This window comes from Ascaphus truei, chromosome 3, assembly GCF_040206685.1.
Source record: "Ascaphus truei isolate aAscTru1 chromosome 3, aAscTru1.hap1, whole genome shotgun sequence".
NCBI lineage: Eukaryota > Metazoa > Chordata > Amphibia > Anura > Ascaphidae > Ascaphus > Ascaphus truei.
Genome location: NC_134485.1, coordinates 29,622,691 through 29,640,070, shown reverse-complemented (window position 1 = coordinate 29,640,070; position 17,380 = coordinate 29,622,691). Strand labels below are relative to the sequence as shown.

The 17,380-nt window shown below is 43.6% G+C and overlaps 1 protein-coding gene across 2 annotated transcripts in view; it reads right to left on the bottom strand.

Annotated features, from left to right (window-relative positions):
* Nucleotides 1-15,548, bottom strand: part of LOC142491389 (rho guanine nucleotide exchange factor TIAM1-like) — a 61,073-nt gene extending 45,525 nt beyond the window's left edge. The window contains exons 1-7 of one of the 2 annotated variants that reach the window (XM_075593902.1): nucleotides 15,337-15,548; nucleotides 14,723-14,797; nucleotides 13,974-14,144; nucleotides 10,832-10,936; nucleotides 8,745-8,826; nucleotides 5,408-5,494; nucleotides 1,693-1,905 (exon numbers count right to left, since the gene is read on the bottom strand). In XM_075593902.1, the coding sequence (XP_075450017.1) occupies nucleotides 1,693-1,905; nucleotides 5,408-5,494; nucleotides 8,745-8,826; nucleotides 10,832-10,936; nucleotides 13,974-14,144; nucleotides 14,723-14,797; nucleotides 15,337-15,435 (832 nt within the window). In that variant the 5' untranslated portion in view covers nucleotides 15,436-15,548. The remainder of the gene's footprint in view (nucleotides 1-1,692; nucleotides 1,906-5,407; nucleotides 5,495-8,744; nucleotides 8,827-10,831; nucleotides 10,937-13,973; nucleotides 14,145-14,722; nucleotides 14,798-15,336) is intronic. The other variant, XM_075593903.1, reaches the window with a different exon arrangement.
* Nucleotides 15,549-17,380: the final 1,832 nt, after the last annotated feature.

Here is a 17,380-nt window from a genome sequence, read left to right as displayed (position 1 = left end):
AGGGGGCGGCGAGTGCGCTAGGGGGAGGGGGCGGCGAGTGCGCTAGGGGAGGGGGCGGCGAGTGCGCTGGGGGGGGCGGCGAGTGCGCTAGGGGGAGGGGGCGGCGAGTGCGCTAGGGGGCGGCGAGTGCGCTAGGGGGAGGGGGCGGCGAGTGCGCTAGGGGGAGGGGGCGGCGAGTGCGCTAGGGGGAGGGGGCGGCGAGTGTGCTAGGGGGAGGGGGCGGCGAGTGTGCTAGGGGGAGGGGGCGACGAGTGCGCTAGGGGGAGGGGGCGACGAGTGCGCTAGGGGGAGGGGGCATCAAGTGCGCTAGGGGGAGGGGGCGGCAAGTGCGATAGGAGGAGGGTGCGGCGAGTGCGATAGGGGGACGGGGCGGCGAGTGCGCTAGGGGGATTTCCTTTGCAGACCGTATTATGGAAATAAAAGTTGATTTTGTTTCTGTTATTTTAATGTGGGGGAATATATATATCCTTGCAGATTGCTTGCCTATTATTCTTGCTCTGCCGCTTGGCACAATCAAGAATCAGAAATATTAACATGATTTCCTTTTTCTCAGGTCCGCTGAATTCAAATTTAGCAGTTAATTATGTTCATCTGTTTATCCAACGTTGGCGAAGGGAAGAAAATCAGGGCTCCACGAATTTGCTCAATAAACTAATTTATTGCCAATAGACATAACGTTTCGGCATAATGGCATTTCTGCTTTTGAGAAAGGCCTGTGTGGCCGAAACGTTAAGTCTATTGGCAATAAATTAGTTTATTGAGCAAATTCGTGGAGCCCTGATTTTCTTCCCTTCGTTATACCCTGGATTGATACCGAGAATCCTGAACCAGGAGCACCGGTAGTTGTATCCCCTTTTTTCTGATTATAATAGTGTGCAGCAAGTTATCATTCTTCCATAACTAACGTTGGCACCATAATTACTTTGCAAACATCGACCAAAACAAAAACAAAACAATTTACCTACAGATTTAAGGATCGACAGTAGTAAAAAAGCATTTGTTTCGTGGGAAATTATAACTACAAATATTGTAAAATACTTATACCAATTCATTATTTCTTTGGAAAGGTAAATACACTAAAGAAGAGAAGTCACCTAAACAAGTGGCTGAAACCTTACAAAATGAGCATATCACAAAATTAGCCTTTAATTCAAAAGCCAATTTAAGAAAAGTCGACAATTATAAAAATCACTTGAACTGACATCAGCACATACCCAATGCCGGTTTTTAGGCGATTTTATAATTGTCTACTTTAGTAAATGACTTTCGTTATGAATGAAAGGATAATTGCGTGATAAATACCAGTGCGTGCCTTCATTTTGTGAGGTTTCGGACCCTTCTGTAGACGACTACATTCTTCTTCTGTCTATTTTACAGTAGATTATCTACCTCGGAGGCGCGTCGCTTTGAATATTAATATCCTGGAGATTAGACACAGTTAATGGAGGTATTATTTCACATGTAATGCTTATTTATCTATACTGGGTAGGTCCTAGTATGTATATCCTTTAAAAAGACGTCAATCAGCTATATGTAACCTATGAAACTTGCCCCTGTCCTTCGCTTCTGTTGGTCTGAGGAGGGACGGCTCCTTAAAGCAAACCCTACGAATAAACAAAGGCTGGAGCAGAGTACCTTATTAATGTAATGCTCCTGCATCAATAGTCATACCCTAAAATGAGTTCTCCTTACCTCGATTAGTGTTGAGAAGAAGAAAGTCATTGCAATCAGCTTCTGAGCGACGTGGCGGTGCATCCAACAGACACTGGCTCTCTCCCCCCTCCGGGTCGGTACGGACAGTAAGGCACAGTAGAGGCTTGGCCAGGACGTGTTTCAACGTAGCGGAATTCAGATCGCAGCCTGTTGCAGAGTTTATCTCCACCACCTCGTCTCCGGCTTTCAGGCCTGAAAACGGGAAGCAATTGACAAGAACATCTAGATGAGCTCCAGAAAGCAGTCAACATTTATGCATTAAAGCAGCAATGCAGGTTTCTTCTTCTTTTTTTTTTTTATACAGGATCGAAGCATGGGGTCTCCGAAGCGAAATGGTGTTCATTTTAGCATCAGGCACTCAACCACTGCACAAATTTGGCTACATTTTCCTTCAATAAACACTCGAGGTTTCATGTATCGAATCCAACCGCACAGATCATACAGATTATAAATGGTATGGAGAGAGTGAGACAGAGAGAGATAGAGGAAGAGGAGAGAGACATTGTTTAACCACTATCTTAGTTTATTCCACCTTTTAACAAGTCCCGTTCTCTACAGGAGGAGGGGGGCTCAACTCCAGTCCTCGAGACCACCCCCACCCCCCCCAACAGGTCAGGTTTTAAAGATATCCCATCTTCAGCACAAGTGGCTCAATCAGCTGAAGCAGGGAGCCACTGATTGAGTCACCTATGCTGAAACAGGCATATCCTTAAAACCTGACCTGTTGGTGGGGTTCTGGAGGACTGGGGTTCAGTCCCCTGCTCTAGTTATTTTCATGATCTCTCGCTTGCCTGCCGCTCACATCTCTCCGCTTGTATAGCTTACATTCCTGTGCGCATGCATCAGGATTTCCAAAGAGAAAAATCCGGGTGCTGAACATTTCTATGGTGTCCTGCACTGTCCGCGCACACGATCTGGGATGCACTGCACCTTTCAAACCCTATTTGCAAATCATTCCTAATAACACAGCATTCGTTTGAACAACCTCTCACTTTTCGGTCTGCAAATAGCACTTGACAACACAGCCCATTCGCCTTATTTTTAGCAGTCTCATGAGCAGATTCCCGACAATGGGAAGGGGGGGAATAAAAGAGACACTATACATGTCAGCATGAAACCCTGGCACACAATGGGACAGATGTGCAGCACTTTGGGGATTTCTTCCTGCGAGTGCACGTGTTATATCCTGGTATTACATCTCCTGTCTATACTTGGACATGTGTATATTGCATTCATTTCACACCGTGTCCCCCACCCGACCAAATTGTGAAAAATACACACACAGGTTTAAAAAAAAAAAAAAAAAAAGCTTTTTAAAAGAGAAAATTGCATCCATTTAACACACCGTTTGAAAACCCCACCTCTGAAGTGCCAGAGCGTTAGAACTGAGCCTACTTATAAACAAAAGGCCAGTATTTTTACATTTTTAAAGCTGCAGACCAAGCAATATCCTATGTGGTTTTTTTTTTTAAAATAAATTAGTTCTGTACTATGAGAAAATACTCGTCATTCAGAGTTGTTTAAAAAAAAAATGCTACATTTGTAATGTATTATAATGTAACAAGCATTTTTGGTTTCTATAGCAAACATTTACAAAGTCACATCCCCTTCCTCTGAAACAGGCTCTGGCACACCCCTTTTTGATCCCTGCCTTCTCTCTGGCAGTGCACCAATTGTATCTAGTGACTGCCTGGTCACATGATCTCCCCCTCAGAACTTTGCATCTTTGGTCGTCTTCTGTTGCACTGACAGAGATTTAGTGAATCCCCGGCAACTTAGATAATTACTTATCATTGTGTGGATTGTATTGATGCGCATATTAAAGGGAATCTGAAAAAAACACAAGTTCAGTTACAACGAAGCTGGGGGACTGAGCTTCGTGTACACGATACTACTTCCGGTTTGCGGGTGACGCGGAAGACGCACTGCACGGACTACACATGTGGAAGCGGTGTGAAGTATATACAGCCGAGCTGGGGACTGAGTATTATACTCAAACATGCGAGTTGTCAGCTGACGTTTGTGAGTTGAACCATTGTTGTTTTATTAGTGTAATATAATGCCCGAGCATTATTACACCAGGAGAGTGCGCCTCTTTTCCCTTCCCTTTTATCTTTTCCTAGATTAGCTATGGGATTAGTTTCCCCTGTGGAGAAGGCTGCCAGTGAATACTAATCTCCATTTTGGATCTCATATTGTCTCACTGCTTGGACTTTTAACAAGGATTAAGTACATTGTATTGTGTTAGCTAGTGTTTCCTATTTATAGGGTCAGTGTGTTCTAGGTTTCTTTATCGTTACAAGAACTTGTCTAGTGTTGTTTATATCTATAATATATGATATTTTGTCACTTTAAGCGCTGTTTTATATATTTCTTGTATATTTCCTCCGCAGGTGGAACCCCTGGGACTGCTCCGAACCCCATTTGGGAAACACTGGAATAGAGACATCTAAGATGAGATATGATAACTATTTACAATATATAGCCAATGCAAGGAACTTTCAAGGCAACCTTTCATCTAAAAGACAGCACAAAAGACACAGCGTTTTCAGATTTAAGGAAAGGTGACTTTACCAACAGAAAGGAAGGAAAGGGTTATTTACAGTGTGGTCTGTCAATATGTGGCACTTACCACCCAGACACTGTGATGTCAGATACAGTGGATCTTTTTAAAGAAGGTTAAACATTTTCTAAGAAAGGAAAGGTATACAGGAAAATATAAGAAGGATGTTGATTCAAGGAGAAATCTAATTGTCGTTATTAGAATCAGGAAGGAATATATTTTTTCCCCGTATGAAATATAATTGCCTTATGTTTCACTCATTTTGTTTGCCTTCCTCTGTATGAACTGAACTACAAATTGAGGTTAAGTATCTCTGCCAATCAAGTTGAACTCGATGGGCAGATCTTTGCGCACGCATGCGCACACACACACACAAAATTGGCACAAAAATCTCTTCCATTGGCATAATAAAAATTTATCTCAATATAAGGTAAAAAAAAATAAAAATTGCACTCACAATTTCATGGACTTAAAATTGCATGCAAGTAGTACATAAAGGTACTTAAACCTAGTTGGACCGAAAACATTATACCCCTGAGGAAGTGTGAGGAGCCCCACAAAACTAGTAGGGCGAGACCAACTGAGGCAGGCTTGGTTGAGAGGTCGGGAGGACGGATGTCAGCACCAACGTCTCAGGAGACGAGACAGAGAGGACCCCCAAATCGGCTAGGACCGGCCACGCTAGGAGGAAGCGACCTAGTCACCAGACCAAGGCAAGGACTCTGCTAGGTTTAAGAATCTTTACTCCTTACATGCAATTTGAATTCAATGAAATTATGAGTGTGTAATTTTTTTATTTACCTTATATTGAGTGATTATATTTTATTACGCCATTGGAAGAGTTTTTTGCGCTCACAGACAACCAGTGACTTCAGGACCACTACATGAGCAGCGGCACTTCAATGGACGCCATACCTGCCTCCTAATTCACACTAACCATACATATACTGTACATTAGAATCGTGGCTTCAATAGACTGGTCTAAACTTAACAATTGTTTATGGTAACTTATTATACTAAACCCAGTATTTCTCAAACTAGATATTCGCCTTTTACATTAGTGCGATTTTTTTTACACACACACACACACACACACACACACACACACACACACACAATATATAGCCTTACCTTTCTTAAATGCCAAGCCAGACTCCTTTACGTTATTCACATAGAGATGACGCATGCCGTCTTCTTCCACCGAAGACAGAGAAAAACCTATGGCAATTTCCATCAAATCTGTTAAAACTGATTCACAGCCAGGCAAAGGCTCAACAATAAGTACAGAACGGACAAGCTATCTCCAGGAAATACACATAAAACGGATGATGAAAGGAACTTTAATGCAATCGTTAGCACCCATTATTAACTACTTCTGTGACGTAACAGATAAAAAAAAAAGATACTCTCGTTGGATGAAATATAATGAGGTCAATATAATCAATACAGTTTTGTATCATCTACAACAGAGTGCAAATTTAGCTGTACCATTTATCATCAAGGACTTTGATTTATCCCAGGACCACGTTCTCTGTGAAACACTACATTACAAGGAGACACTCTCAGTCAATCAGACCAAACATATTGCCTGCTGCGCTTCTCCGTGTAGGGAGCCTGCTGGTGGCGAAAAAAAATTGGCCAAACATACAGGTATGTGAAAAACAGAAAGTGAATCCCTGCGCTTCTCCCATTCGGCTAACAATAAATGGGGAAATAAATATACATAGTGAAACCTAAGTCTGTATGATACAGACTTAGGTTTCACTATGCATATTTGTCACCAGATATGGTTAGCCCAATGGGAGAAGCGCAGAGATTCACTTTCTGTTTTTTACATCAGGTGCAATGGGCACTAACAAAGCTTTTTGCTGATGTTTAAGATACTGCAAGGAACACAGTTTCCACTAGATGGCGATGGTGTTATTCTTCATAAGGCAGCAGGTACAGGCATACCCCGGTTTAAGTACACTCGCGAGTAAGTACATCTCGCACAATAGGCAAACAGCAGCTCACGCATGCGCCAGTCAGCACGTCCTGAACAGCAATACCGGCTCCCTACCTGTATCGAAGGTGTGCGCAAGCGGGGAGACTATAGAGCCTGTTACTAATGCGTTATTTACATCAGTTATGCACGTATATGACGATTGCAGTACAGTACATGCATCGATAAGTGGGAAAAAGGTAGTGCTTCACTTTAAGTACATTTTCGCTTAACATACATGCTCCGGTCCCATTGTGTACGTTAATGCGGGGTATGCCTGTATAGCATTCTTTGCATACAATAGCGTGCATGTGTGTATATATTATATGTGTATGTATAGTGTGTGTATGTATAGTGTGTGGGTATAGTGTGTGTGTCTGTATGTAGTGTATGTATGTAGTGTGTGTATGTAGTGTGTGTGTCTGTGAGCGTGTATGTACAGTGTGTCTGTGAGCGTTTATGTACAGTGTGTCTGTGAGCGTGTATGTATAGTGTGTCTGTGAGCGTGTATGTATAGTGTGTCTGTGAGCGTGTATGTATAGTGTGTCTGTGAGCGTGTATGTATAGTGTGTCTGTGAGTGTGTATGTATAGTGTGTCTGTGTGCGTGTATGTATAGTGTGTGTGTGTGTGTGTGTGTATGTGTGTAGCCATGTCTTGTTTTGGCTACTAATCTGCCCTCTCTGACATGCAAGCCCTGGTAACAGTGCAGGCAGTGTCAGGACCAATCCTGGGTTTTTCCCACCAGAAGTAGCTTCCTTGAGTGACAAGGGAGGGGGCGGCAAGGCCTGTGTTCTGCCCAATCCTGGGCTCAGACCTTGGACCTTCCCCATCAGTACTTAAATTTAGTTGGTGTCTCTCCCCCTATTGAAAGAGATAGGACTCACACACAGGTGTACCGAGCACTGGCACCTGCTGTCCCCACCCCTTGGGGAGTGGGGGTGAGTACCGTGACTCTGGCTCTATTAGGGAGTCAGGGAAGAGTTGGGACTGCCCTTGGTGCCCTAGGCCAGGGGTGGACATCCAGGGACCATCCTAAGGTTGAAGACCAATTGACTGCAAATTGAGATACCGGTTATGCAGAGGAAGAGAGATATAATAAACTGTTCCCGTTCAACTATACTCCTGCCCCATGTGCAATCTATCAGTGGGGAGTGGTGTAAGTTCTCCTGCAGGGATTGCCTTCATCTTCCTGGAGCCTGCAAGGGATGGAGGCGCCGACAACCATGAGTTAAAGAGCAAGTATCTACCCCAGAAGGCTGTCCTGATGTCCCCAACACCACCAGCGGACCACTCAGTATCCTGTAAGCCAGCAGGTACCAGCACTACACACCTGGTAGCAGGGTAAAACTCCCAGAGGGTGGGGGAAACACCGCTACATGTGTATATATATACACACACACACACACACACACACATATATATATATATATATATATATATCTGTGATGCTGTTTAAGCTAATATAACCTTTTGTCATCTTCCTACTGTGTGCCGTCTCTACTTTATCAGTTCTTGGATGGTAACGTATATTCAATCTATTTATTTTTTAAGGGACAAGCACCAGGCCTTATTATTATCTTTACTAGGAGTGCTGATTCTTGGATGGAGAGAGAGAGAGAGGAGAGAGAGAGAGAGAGAGAGAGAGAGAGAGAGAGAGAGGAGAGAGAGAGAGAGAGAGAGAGAGAGAGAGAGAGAGAGAGAGAGAGAGAGAGAGAGAGAGAGAGAGAGAGAGAGAGAGAGAGAGAGAGAGAGAGAGAGAGAGAGAGAGAGAGAGGAAGGAGAGAGAGAGGAAGGAGAGAGAGAGGAAGGAGAGAGAGAGGAAGGAGAGAGAGAGAGAGAGAGAGAGAGAGAGAGAGAGAGAGAGAGAGAGAGAGAGAGAGAGAGAGGGGGGAAGGAGGGAGGGAGAGAGGGGGGGGAGGGAGAGAGAGGGAGTTAGAGAGGGGGAGGGAGGGAGAGAGGGAGAGAGGGAGAAAGGGAGAGGGAGAAAGGGAGAGGGAGAGAGGGAGATGTAAGCTTTGAAAGATAGAAGCAGACTGTATGGGTTACTTTTGATAGATGCATTATAACGGACTGAAAAATAGAGGCAGTATAGCAAACATGCTTCCTTATTGTGACCTCCTGTACATGTTAGCACTCTGCCTTCTGATTATAATACACAGGTATAGGGCTTGAGAGAATGGGCTGCAGTCTCAGCAATTGCGATTCAAAATACGCATGGCCGTGAAGGCCTTTAAAATATTTATTCAGAGCCGAGTGATAACAGAAACGTAGTATTTTCACAGAGAACACAGCTAAATGTAGATATATGCATTGAATTCTGCATTTCAATCTGAATTAAATTATTATATTTTAAGTGTTTAATAGTTTAGCATATATGTTACATTATGTATCCATTTTAATGGCAGTATTTTAAAAGAGTGGTGTCCCCATATAATAAGAAATGCCACACTGTCCTAATCAATATTTAAAGTGTTCGGTCGCCTTACCGAAGTTTTCTGAAGAACCAGGTCTCTTTTCTAGCTGAATGTGCTTTATCGGTTTTGGACATATTTCAATTTCTTTATAAAGCTGAAAGAGAACAAATCAAATTCCTAATACTGTATGAGCTTGTTCCCTGATATAACAGGGAATATATCCCTGAAATATTCAATCTTACAGTAGAAACAAGTTTTGCGTCGTTTTTTTTTTCCTATGGGTAAAATACAGATTTGCCCAAATCCCTCTTAAGTAACAAGTCCCATTGGAGAGAGAAGATGATCCTTTGCTTATAAATTGTACAAAACCAAGTGTTTCCAAGAGAGTTTACTCTCCCACGTGCTGATCTTAACTATAATGCAAACTAGAGACTGCTGCACAGTGCTGCTTTCTGTACATTTACAGTATAACAGGGCTCTTAAACTCCGTCCTCATGGGCCGCCCAACAGGCCAGCTTTTATGGATATCCCTGCTTCAGCACAGGTGACTGAATCAGTCCTTGCTCCAGCACAGGTGGCTCAATCAGTGGTTCAGTCTTCGACTGAGCCACCTGTGCTGAAGCAGGGATATCCATAAAAGCTGGCCTGTTGGTGACCTTTGAGGATGGAGTTTGAGACCCCTGATTTATAACGGGAATATACAGAATCAGTCACAGCTTGAAAACGGTTTCCGCTGTGATGTCCGCTCCCAGCCACAGCCATCTTCATAGTGCAATGATAGAAACATTTTAGTGCTACTGCATTTATTAACATTTTTAATACACAAAGTAGGCGTCGCAAACATGTACAGCAAATACTGTATATGCTGCAAGAATGCTCAAAATCATTCAGCTGCTCAAATGAGCGGGCTGCCTTGCATTGCAGTTAATACAGGAGGGGGACATCCTCTGCTTACAGTAAGCTGTAACTGAGAGCGCCACATACAGTACATCAGAGAAATGTACTTACTGCATTAAAAAATCCTCCCACGTCCCAACCGAACAATGAAAATTTACTGGTGCTTGCAATGCTCTTCAGGATTCACACTATTGTTTAGACAGATGGTTTATACCAGGAGTGGCCAACTCCAGTCCTCAAGGGCCACCAGCAGGCCAGGTTTTATGGATATCCCTGCTCCAGCACAGATGGCTCAGTCAGAATGTGCTGAAGCGGGGAAATCCTTAACATCTCACCTGTTAGTGGCCCTTGAGGACTTGGAGTTGGCCGCACCCTGGTTTATACGGTGCACCGATGTGGAGTATTGTGTAAGTTCATAAACAATTTTAGAAATTCCGCTAGAAAGGAATGCACCTGCTCCAAGGTAACCAACAGATTCCCCCAAACCCACCCAGGTGAGCCAATACCAAGGACACAAGGCGGCTTAGAAAACCTCATGAGAGAAAGTGCTGCAATTCAAAGCTCTAGTACAAGGGATAGCCACTTCCAGTCCTCAAGGGCCATCAACAGGTCAGGTTTTAAGGCTATCCATGCTTCAGCCCAGGTGGCCCAATCAGTGGCTCAGTCGGTATGTGCTGAAGCAGGAGTATCCCTAATACCTGGCCTGTTGATGGCCCTACAGCAGGGGTGCGCCCCCTTACCTGCCTGTCGGCATCAGCAGGGGCATGCAATATGATGTCACGCGTTGCCATGGCAGCGGGTGCCACGTGACGTCGCGTTGCCATGTCAACGCGTCATCTGAAGCCGGCTGAACCTCGGTAAGCTCAGTTACAGAGGCCTCGTGCGCGATCCCCCGGCATTTAATTTAAATGCCTGGTGGAAGAGCACGGGGCCTCTGCAACCGCCCGTGCTCCCCCCCCCCCCCCCCCCAAGAAAATCCTGCGCTCCCCAGTTTGCGCACCCCTGCCCTAGAGGACTGGAATTGGCCCCCCATGCTCTAATATAACAAATATAATAAGAATTGTAGGAAAAAATACTGCAATAAAGCACCCTGAATGGGTCTTCTGCCAGTAAAAGAGGTCCTGTGGAATAGCACCACGTAGTAACTAAGGGCCCTAGTATTTGACCCCTTCGTCTGTATAACTTACTAGATTCTACATATATGATTTTGCTACAGAACCAAAGTTCCAAAAAAGATGATGAACATAATTAATGATCATTACCAACTCGTAGATCTCCACTTCTGGCTTCGGGATATAGTGCTGCATCTGGCTGTCCGTCAGGAATTTCAGTCGAAGATAGTAAGCCGTGTAATCCAACATATGTGCCTGCGACAAATGTAAGAGAGTATTAAGCACCGATTTCTGTCTCTAGACAGCGGGACCTGGATCCAGGGTTATCTCGGGACCTGGATCCAGGGTTATCTCGGGACCTGGATCCAGGGTTATCTCGGGACCTGGATCCAGGGTTATCTCGGGACCTGGATCCAGGGTTATCTCGGGACCTGGATCCAGGAGTATCTCGGGACCTGGATCCAGGAGTATCTCGGGACCTGGATCCAGGAGTATCTCGGGACCTGGATCCAGGAGTATCTCGGGACCTGGATCCAGGAGTATCTCGGGACCTGGATCCAGGAGTATCTCGGGACCTGGATCCAGGAGTATCTCGGGACCTGGATCCAGGAGTATCTCGGGACCTGGATCCAGGACTATCTCGGGACCTGGATCCAGGAGTATCTCGGGACCTGGATCCAGGAGTATCTCGGGACCTGGATCCAGGAGTATCTCGGGACCTGGATCCAGGACTATCTCGGGACCTGGATCCAGGACTATCTCGGGACCTGGATCCAGGACTATCTCGGGACCTGGATCCAGGACTATCTCGGGACCTGGATCCAGGACTATCTCGGGACCTGGATCCAGGACTATCTCAGGAGATTTCCCAAAGTTTCTAACATTTCAAGCGGATTAATTAACGAGGGAGAAAACAGATTAGATTTGGTGCCGTGTTTTATTGGATCAAGTTTTTCATCGATGTCCTAATAAAGGAGATTTGGCAAATCTGACAGTCTTTGTAAATGTAAAACCTTGCATATAACACTTCTAGTGTAGTGTCGCGCCATGCAAACAATTCTGCTGTTAGATCTAAACATGAATTGTGGGCCTGTGCTAATCCACACAGAATTTGCTGCAGGATCTATTCCAAAGTGTGTGCAACAGAGGCGGCAACCTCTAGTCCTCAAGGGCCACCAACAGGTCAGATTTTCAGGATAACCCTGATTCAGCACAGGTCTTCAACTGCAACAATAATTGTGCCACCTGTGCTGAAGCAGGGATATCCTGAATACCTGACCTGTTGGTGGCCGATGAGGGCTGGAGTTGGCCACTCCGGTACTACAAGATTAAAAAGGAGGAGATCAACACACTGACAAAACAACACACTTCCTTCTCCGTAGGGGGGAAAAAAAATGCTGGTTTGTCTGAAAAGTGGACTCTGTCTTTCATGCTTTTTTTTTTCGTGCTTTGTCTGTTTGTGCTTTTATTCAAGAGTCGCACCCAAATCCCTATTTACAGAGTGGTAAAGATCACAAACTGGAAGGACTATAAATTATACAAATGTCTCCTCCTTTTCATTCAATAATTTGACTTGTCAGAAAAGCACACACTCCAACAGAAAGCAAACATTGGTGATCTCTGCCAAACTCGCTTTTGTCCTCAAGCGGAAAAAAAAAGGATCAAATTGCACATTCTAGGTGAGTAAATGTGGTCGGACGACACGGCTTTCCAGTAATGGGCGTATTATTTATGAACGCTATTGAGCTTCGGGGTGTCTAGCTTGTCAGCCTATAATGCAGAGCCGCCGACCAAGACTTGCGATTCAAAACGTAGACGGCTCTGTATTGCACTGTAAAGGCTCTCTGTGCAGTGTGATTCTCACATATTTTCTCTTGGCCGTAAAGTAAAGGAGACCGTGTTTTATGCTGGTGAAATTACGAGGAAATGTGTGTCACTAAAGCTTGGGGAGAACAAGCTGGAGCAGCATTTTGATGTAGTCTCTTTGTTAACACGAGCACAAGATACAGAGCGAGAAAGTACTCATCGGAGTTTGAACTATTCCCTACGGTCATACGGTTTCTAATTCAGCTGTGGTTACATTTCACGGGGATTATCACTAGATTTTTTTCATAATTTCACTTCTGTTGTTTATAAAATCACATCGTTTTAATATCACGTGTTATTTGCGCTTGAAGCTCATCACCTTCATTCTCTTAGTTTAGACAGTTTTAGAAAGCAACGTGATAAACGTGACCACCAACATCCACGAGGAAATACTACTGTGGATGTAGGCATTTCATCACCAGGGAAAATTAACTTTGCTTTAAGAAAGGTACAAAAACAGGTGCGATTGTTGATTTGACCTCTTCATCGCTTACACGCAAGTGATGATGCCAATATCAGGTCAGCGAATCTCTAGAGCAGGGGGGGGCTCAACTCCAGTCCTCAAGGCCCCCCCCCCCAACAACAGGTCTGGTTTTCAGGATATCCCAGCTTCAGCACAGGTGGCTCAGAGGCTCAATCGCAGATTGAGCCACCTGTGCTTAAGCAGGGACTCATTGAGCCCAACCTGTGCTGAAGCAGGGACTCATTGAGCCACCTTTGCTGAAGCCGGGACTGATTCAGCCACCTGTGCTGAAGCTGGGGTACCTGACCTGTTGGGTGGAGGCTGATGACTGGAGTTGAGCACTCCTGGTTTAGCCATTAAATCTGAATAATAAAACAAAATAAATGATAGGGGGCTAATTCATGTTATAAACCCTGTTTGAGTTTATGGGGCTTATTCAGTAAATTGCTATGGAGCCGATTCCCTGCTATCGCTAAGAAACTCCTGTTAACTTGAATAAACCCCTTAGAATTAACATTTTTGTTCATTTAAAAAATATATATTTTATATGTAGTGGAGTTTTGGATCATATTCTTCTAGATTCCGCTTTGTTCCTTTGGGCGATCAATTTAAATATTGTTCTTTGTTAGAATTTGTTGAAAGTGATTAACGTCATTTGATGAACCAACAATTAGGTTAGTCCGCCAAATAAAAGCACTGCATTTCCAGGACCACAAACGTCTTTCTTTAGCCACAAACCGTGGAAACCTTTAATAGAACAGGACATGTTTAATGGACAAGGATACACGTATGCACAATACACGTATGCACAATACACGTACACACACGGCAAAGCATGACTTCACAAAATAACTGGCATGCACGAAGAACTCTCGTGATATTTACAGGGACGCGCTCTCTAAAGCGATGCTTCTTCAGGACCCATGTGGTTACTAGAACTCTGAACGACATATTGTACCGTACCTTGCAAATCATTTCCAACGCCTCCCTTGCGGTGTCCTGTGGGTGAATTACAATCAGGACAGGCTGGTCATTTGGCAAGCAAACCCAGGAAGGAGTCAGGTACTCGTGGACCCACATGTCGCTGTCAGGATTGTGTTGGTGGACACTGGCGAGCACCACTTCTTTTTCCTTCTGGGCAGAGAGCGACAGAGGACAACAGGTAAGAGGTGATGTTGCCTTGTGTTCTACAGCAGGGGTGCTCAACTCTAGTCCTCAAGCACCCACAACAGGTCAGGTCACCAGGATATCCCTGCGTCAGCACAGGTGGCTCAATCTGTGCTGAAGCTGGGATATCCTGAAAACCTGACCTGTTGGGGGAGTTTGAGGACTGTAGTTGAGAATCCCTGTTCTGCAGTATCAGATAATGCTGGCTTCCAAAACATTACTTTATAGACTGACCTACTCACGGATGACACCCATAACTTTGCAGCACACATCGGACATGCAGTACAGTGAAGGCATTCAGGTATTTTTTTACATTTTGTTTTCAGAATTTAATGTATTTTACTATTGAGAGAGATGTATGTTTTCCAGAAGTAAAAGTTAAGGCAGGTTTTAAATTATCTAGAAGTTGATTTCAAAGATGTTATAAATAGGAACAAACAAAAAAAAAATGATATAGCAAAGGATAACTTAAATGAAGCAATTAGAGGATAAAAACGAAGATGCTGGTAGGTATTGTGTCTATTCTTACTATTTGTTCAAATTACCTTCTCTTCGGACATGGACTCATCGAAAATGCCTTCCAATGACTTCTTGACCGATTCAGAACCATCGTTAAAAACCTGGAAAGAATCAATTAGAATTTTTTTATTTCTACTGTACGTGTTATAAGTCTAAAGACACCCATGCATGGGTGTATGGTTTGAGATATACAGTATATATATATATATATATATATACACACACACACACACGTCATGCCAGGTCTTAATCAAAAAATGAAAACGTTTATTTAGAGCAGGTCAATATCTAGACTCACAGTGGAGTCTGAAGCCAGATAAACAGTGGTAATACAAAACCCTCTATACCTCTCTCTCAAAAAATGTATAAGCTTTTTTATTTAAAATAAACACACACACACACACACACACAATAATCAGGCTATGTCACCACTGGCGGAACAGGAAAGAGCAAACATCATATGACAAAGCTTGCAGTTAATAGGTAAGACCCCTAAATGGTTGCGTTCAGTTCAATTGTTAGGTTGACTATATCTAAAAAAGGTTACATGTCACTTGCAGCCAACACGTGCTTTTTGACAGACTAATGTCGATGTAGCTATAGCAAAATAAAAAAATATGGGTAGTTTTCTGGGCCATACCTGATTAATACTTGGCCTCCCTTGTCTTTTCTTAGAAGATGTGTCCAGACCCCATAGAGAAGAGAACCTGCTCCTCCGTTTGCTTGCCGATCGCGACATTGCCTGAGTTCTTCTCCTCACTCCCGACTCTCCAGTGCGAGCTGCCACCTAGGTAAGATGTCAAATCTTTTTGAACTTGCACACACAGCCATATAAACCAACACACACACACAAAAAGTATGCCAATTATAATATTATACCCATCTCCATTTACCAAAGATTACAATGTTGGGCAGTCTATAGTCACTAAGTGGTTCCGTTTCATAAGATAATATCCAGCACCAGAAAATGTGTTGGGCTACAAGCCGTCTTACAGAATAGCTTGTTAGTAAATATGGGCTTCCATCCCATGGCCCTACAACACATTGAAACAGTTAGGAACAATATTGGAACATGATACTTTGGTTGTTCCTTTGAAAACCATAGGCCTACTTGGTTTGCTGATAATTCTGTATGAATACCCACTCCCCATCCCTTTTACCCAACAGGAGCATCAAAGAGAAGGGTTTTAGGAGTGCTGCATGTGCTAGTAGCAGGGGAAAGATCCAATCAGGAACAACCAGTGCACAGCCAAATTGAGCAACAAGGACGTAGTGACCAAAAAAGGTTTTTAAATTAATAAAAAAACATGAGAGTAGTGCTGGCTAATCTCTAATGTATTTCACACAGAGTGCTTTATCAAAGAGACTGCCTCCATCTTCACTGATTGCCACTGATACACTACAGACATTTGGAATTGCTATATGCTTTATTTTTCTCTATTGTGTTGTCTTTGAGCACCGGTCTTTGTTTTTTTGGGGGTTTTTTTTTTAACCCACTCTCACCCGTGCATATGGTAGTAGGCAGAACAGATAGGAGACCTCCCATTAAATATTGTTTTTTATTTCTAAATGTTTTCTGTTACACAGGGCTGCAGTGTAAACATATTACTCAGACACATACCCTGCCCTATAGAATGTACAATCTAATTTGTGGTGCCCAACACAAAAGCAGACTTGTAAAAGGTCAACTCTTTGTGACCTTGAGATTCGCTGCTCCAAAGACAAATCAAATGACCACTGTCCTACGTCTTCTTCCACAGAATGGTATGGTTATTCATTGCCTCGCTTCCCAGTGGGGCCTGATCTTGAACGGTTACATAAAGCAAAGTGCAGAAGCCCCATACAAATGGAATTTAGTCCAGTTAAGGAAAACCGGTTTAACGGATTTGGAATCCCAACAAATATTAATGGGCAGTCCATTGGGAATGAAATAATACAATGTTGGGACAATATTGTTCTAATGTTGTATTTTGCTTGCAGTGAGAAAAAGGGCACAATTACCAGTTATTGAGGCTCTTTTTTTTATTAAAATCTGCGAAGCATTTTAATTGATCTGCCAACCTTAAAATTATCCCACCCACAACCTGTTCTTTTATCTTATTTTTCCCTTTGGTGGAGGAGGCAGCAGCATGAGTTGCAGCAACAGACTTCGCAACACAACCCCGCTCAACCCACCCGGCAGAACTGGAAATTAAATCTTTTCGGCTGTACTTTAATGCATTCCCACACATTAACTATATAAAACCCAGCATTTCAGGTCACGAGATGGTGAAAACACAGAAGGCAGGGTATGTAAATCGGTGCTTCACTTCCCGTACACTATGAAGGCGTGCTGACTGTAGGTTTTCTGCTGCTTGACATGTGCCTGCTATTTAGGGAGAAAAAGTCACATGCAACAATTCTGAAAGATTCCAGGATCAACACTTTCCTCTGTAACAAAAGGCAGATTGCCGGTGGGAGTTTAAGCTGGCAATTCAACTGCCCGTGTATTTAAGCACCTGCTGCTCCTGGCAAACACTTAATGTGTACAAGGAGGAGAAATTATAAAATCACACTCAAGTTAGAAGCACAGAGGAAACTTGCCCTGTTCTTTGAAAACACAGAATATACTGCAATAAAACCACCAGGACAATAGTCATTGTCCCCCATGTTTGGTCTTGTAGGAACATTCCAGGGAAAGGCTA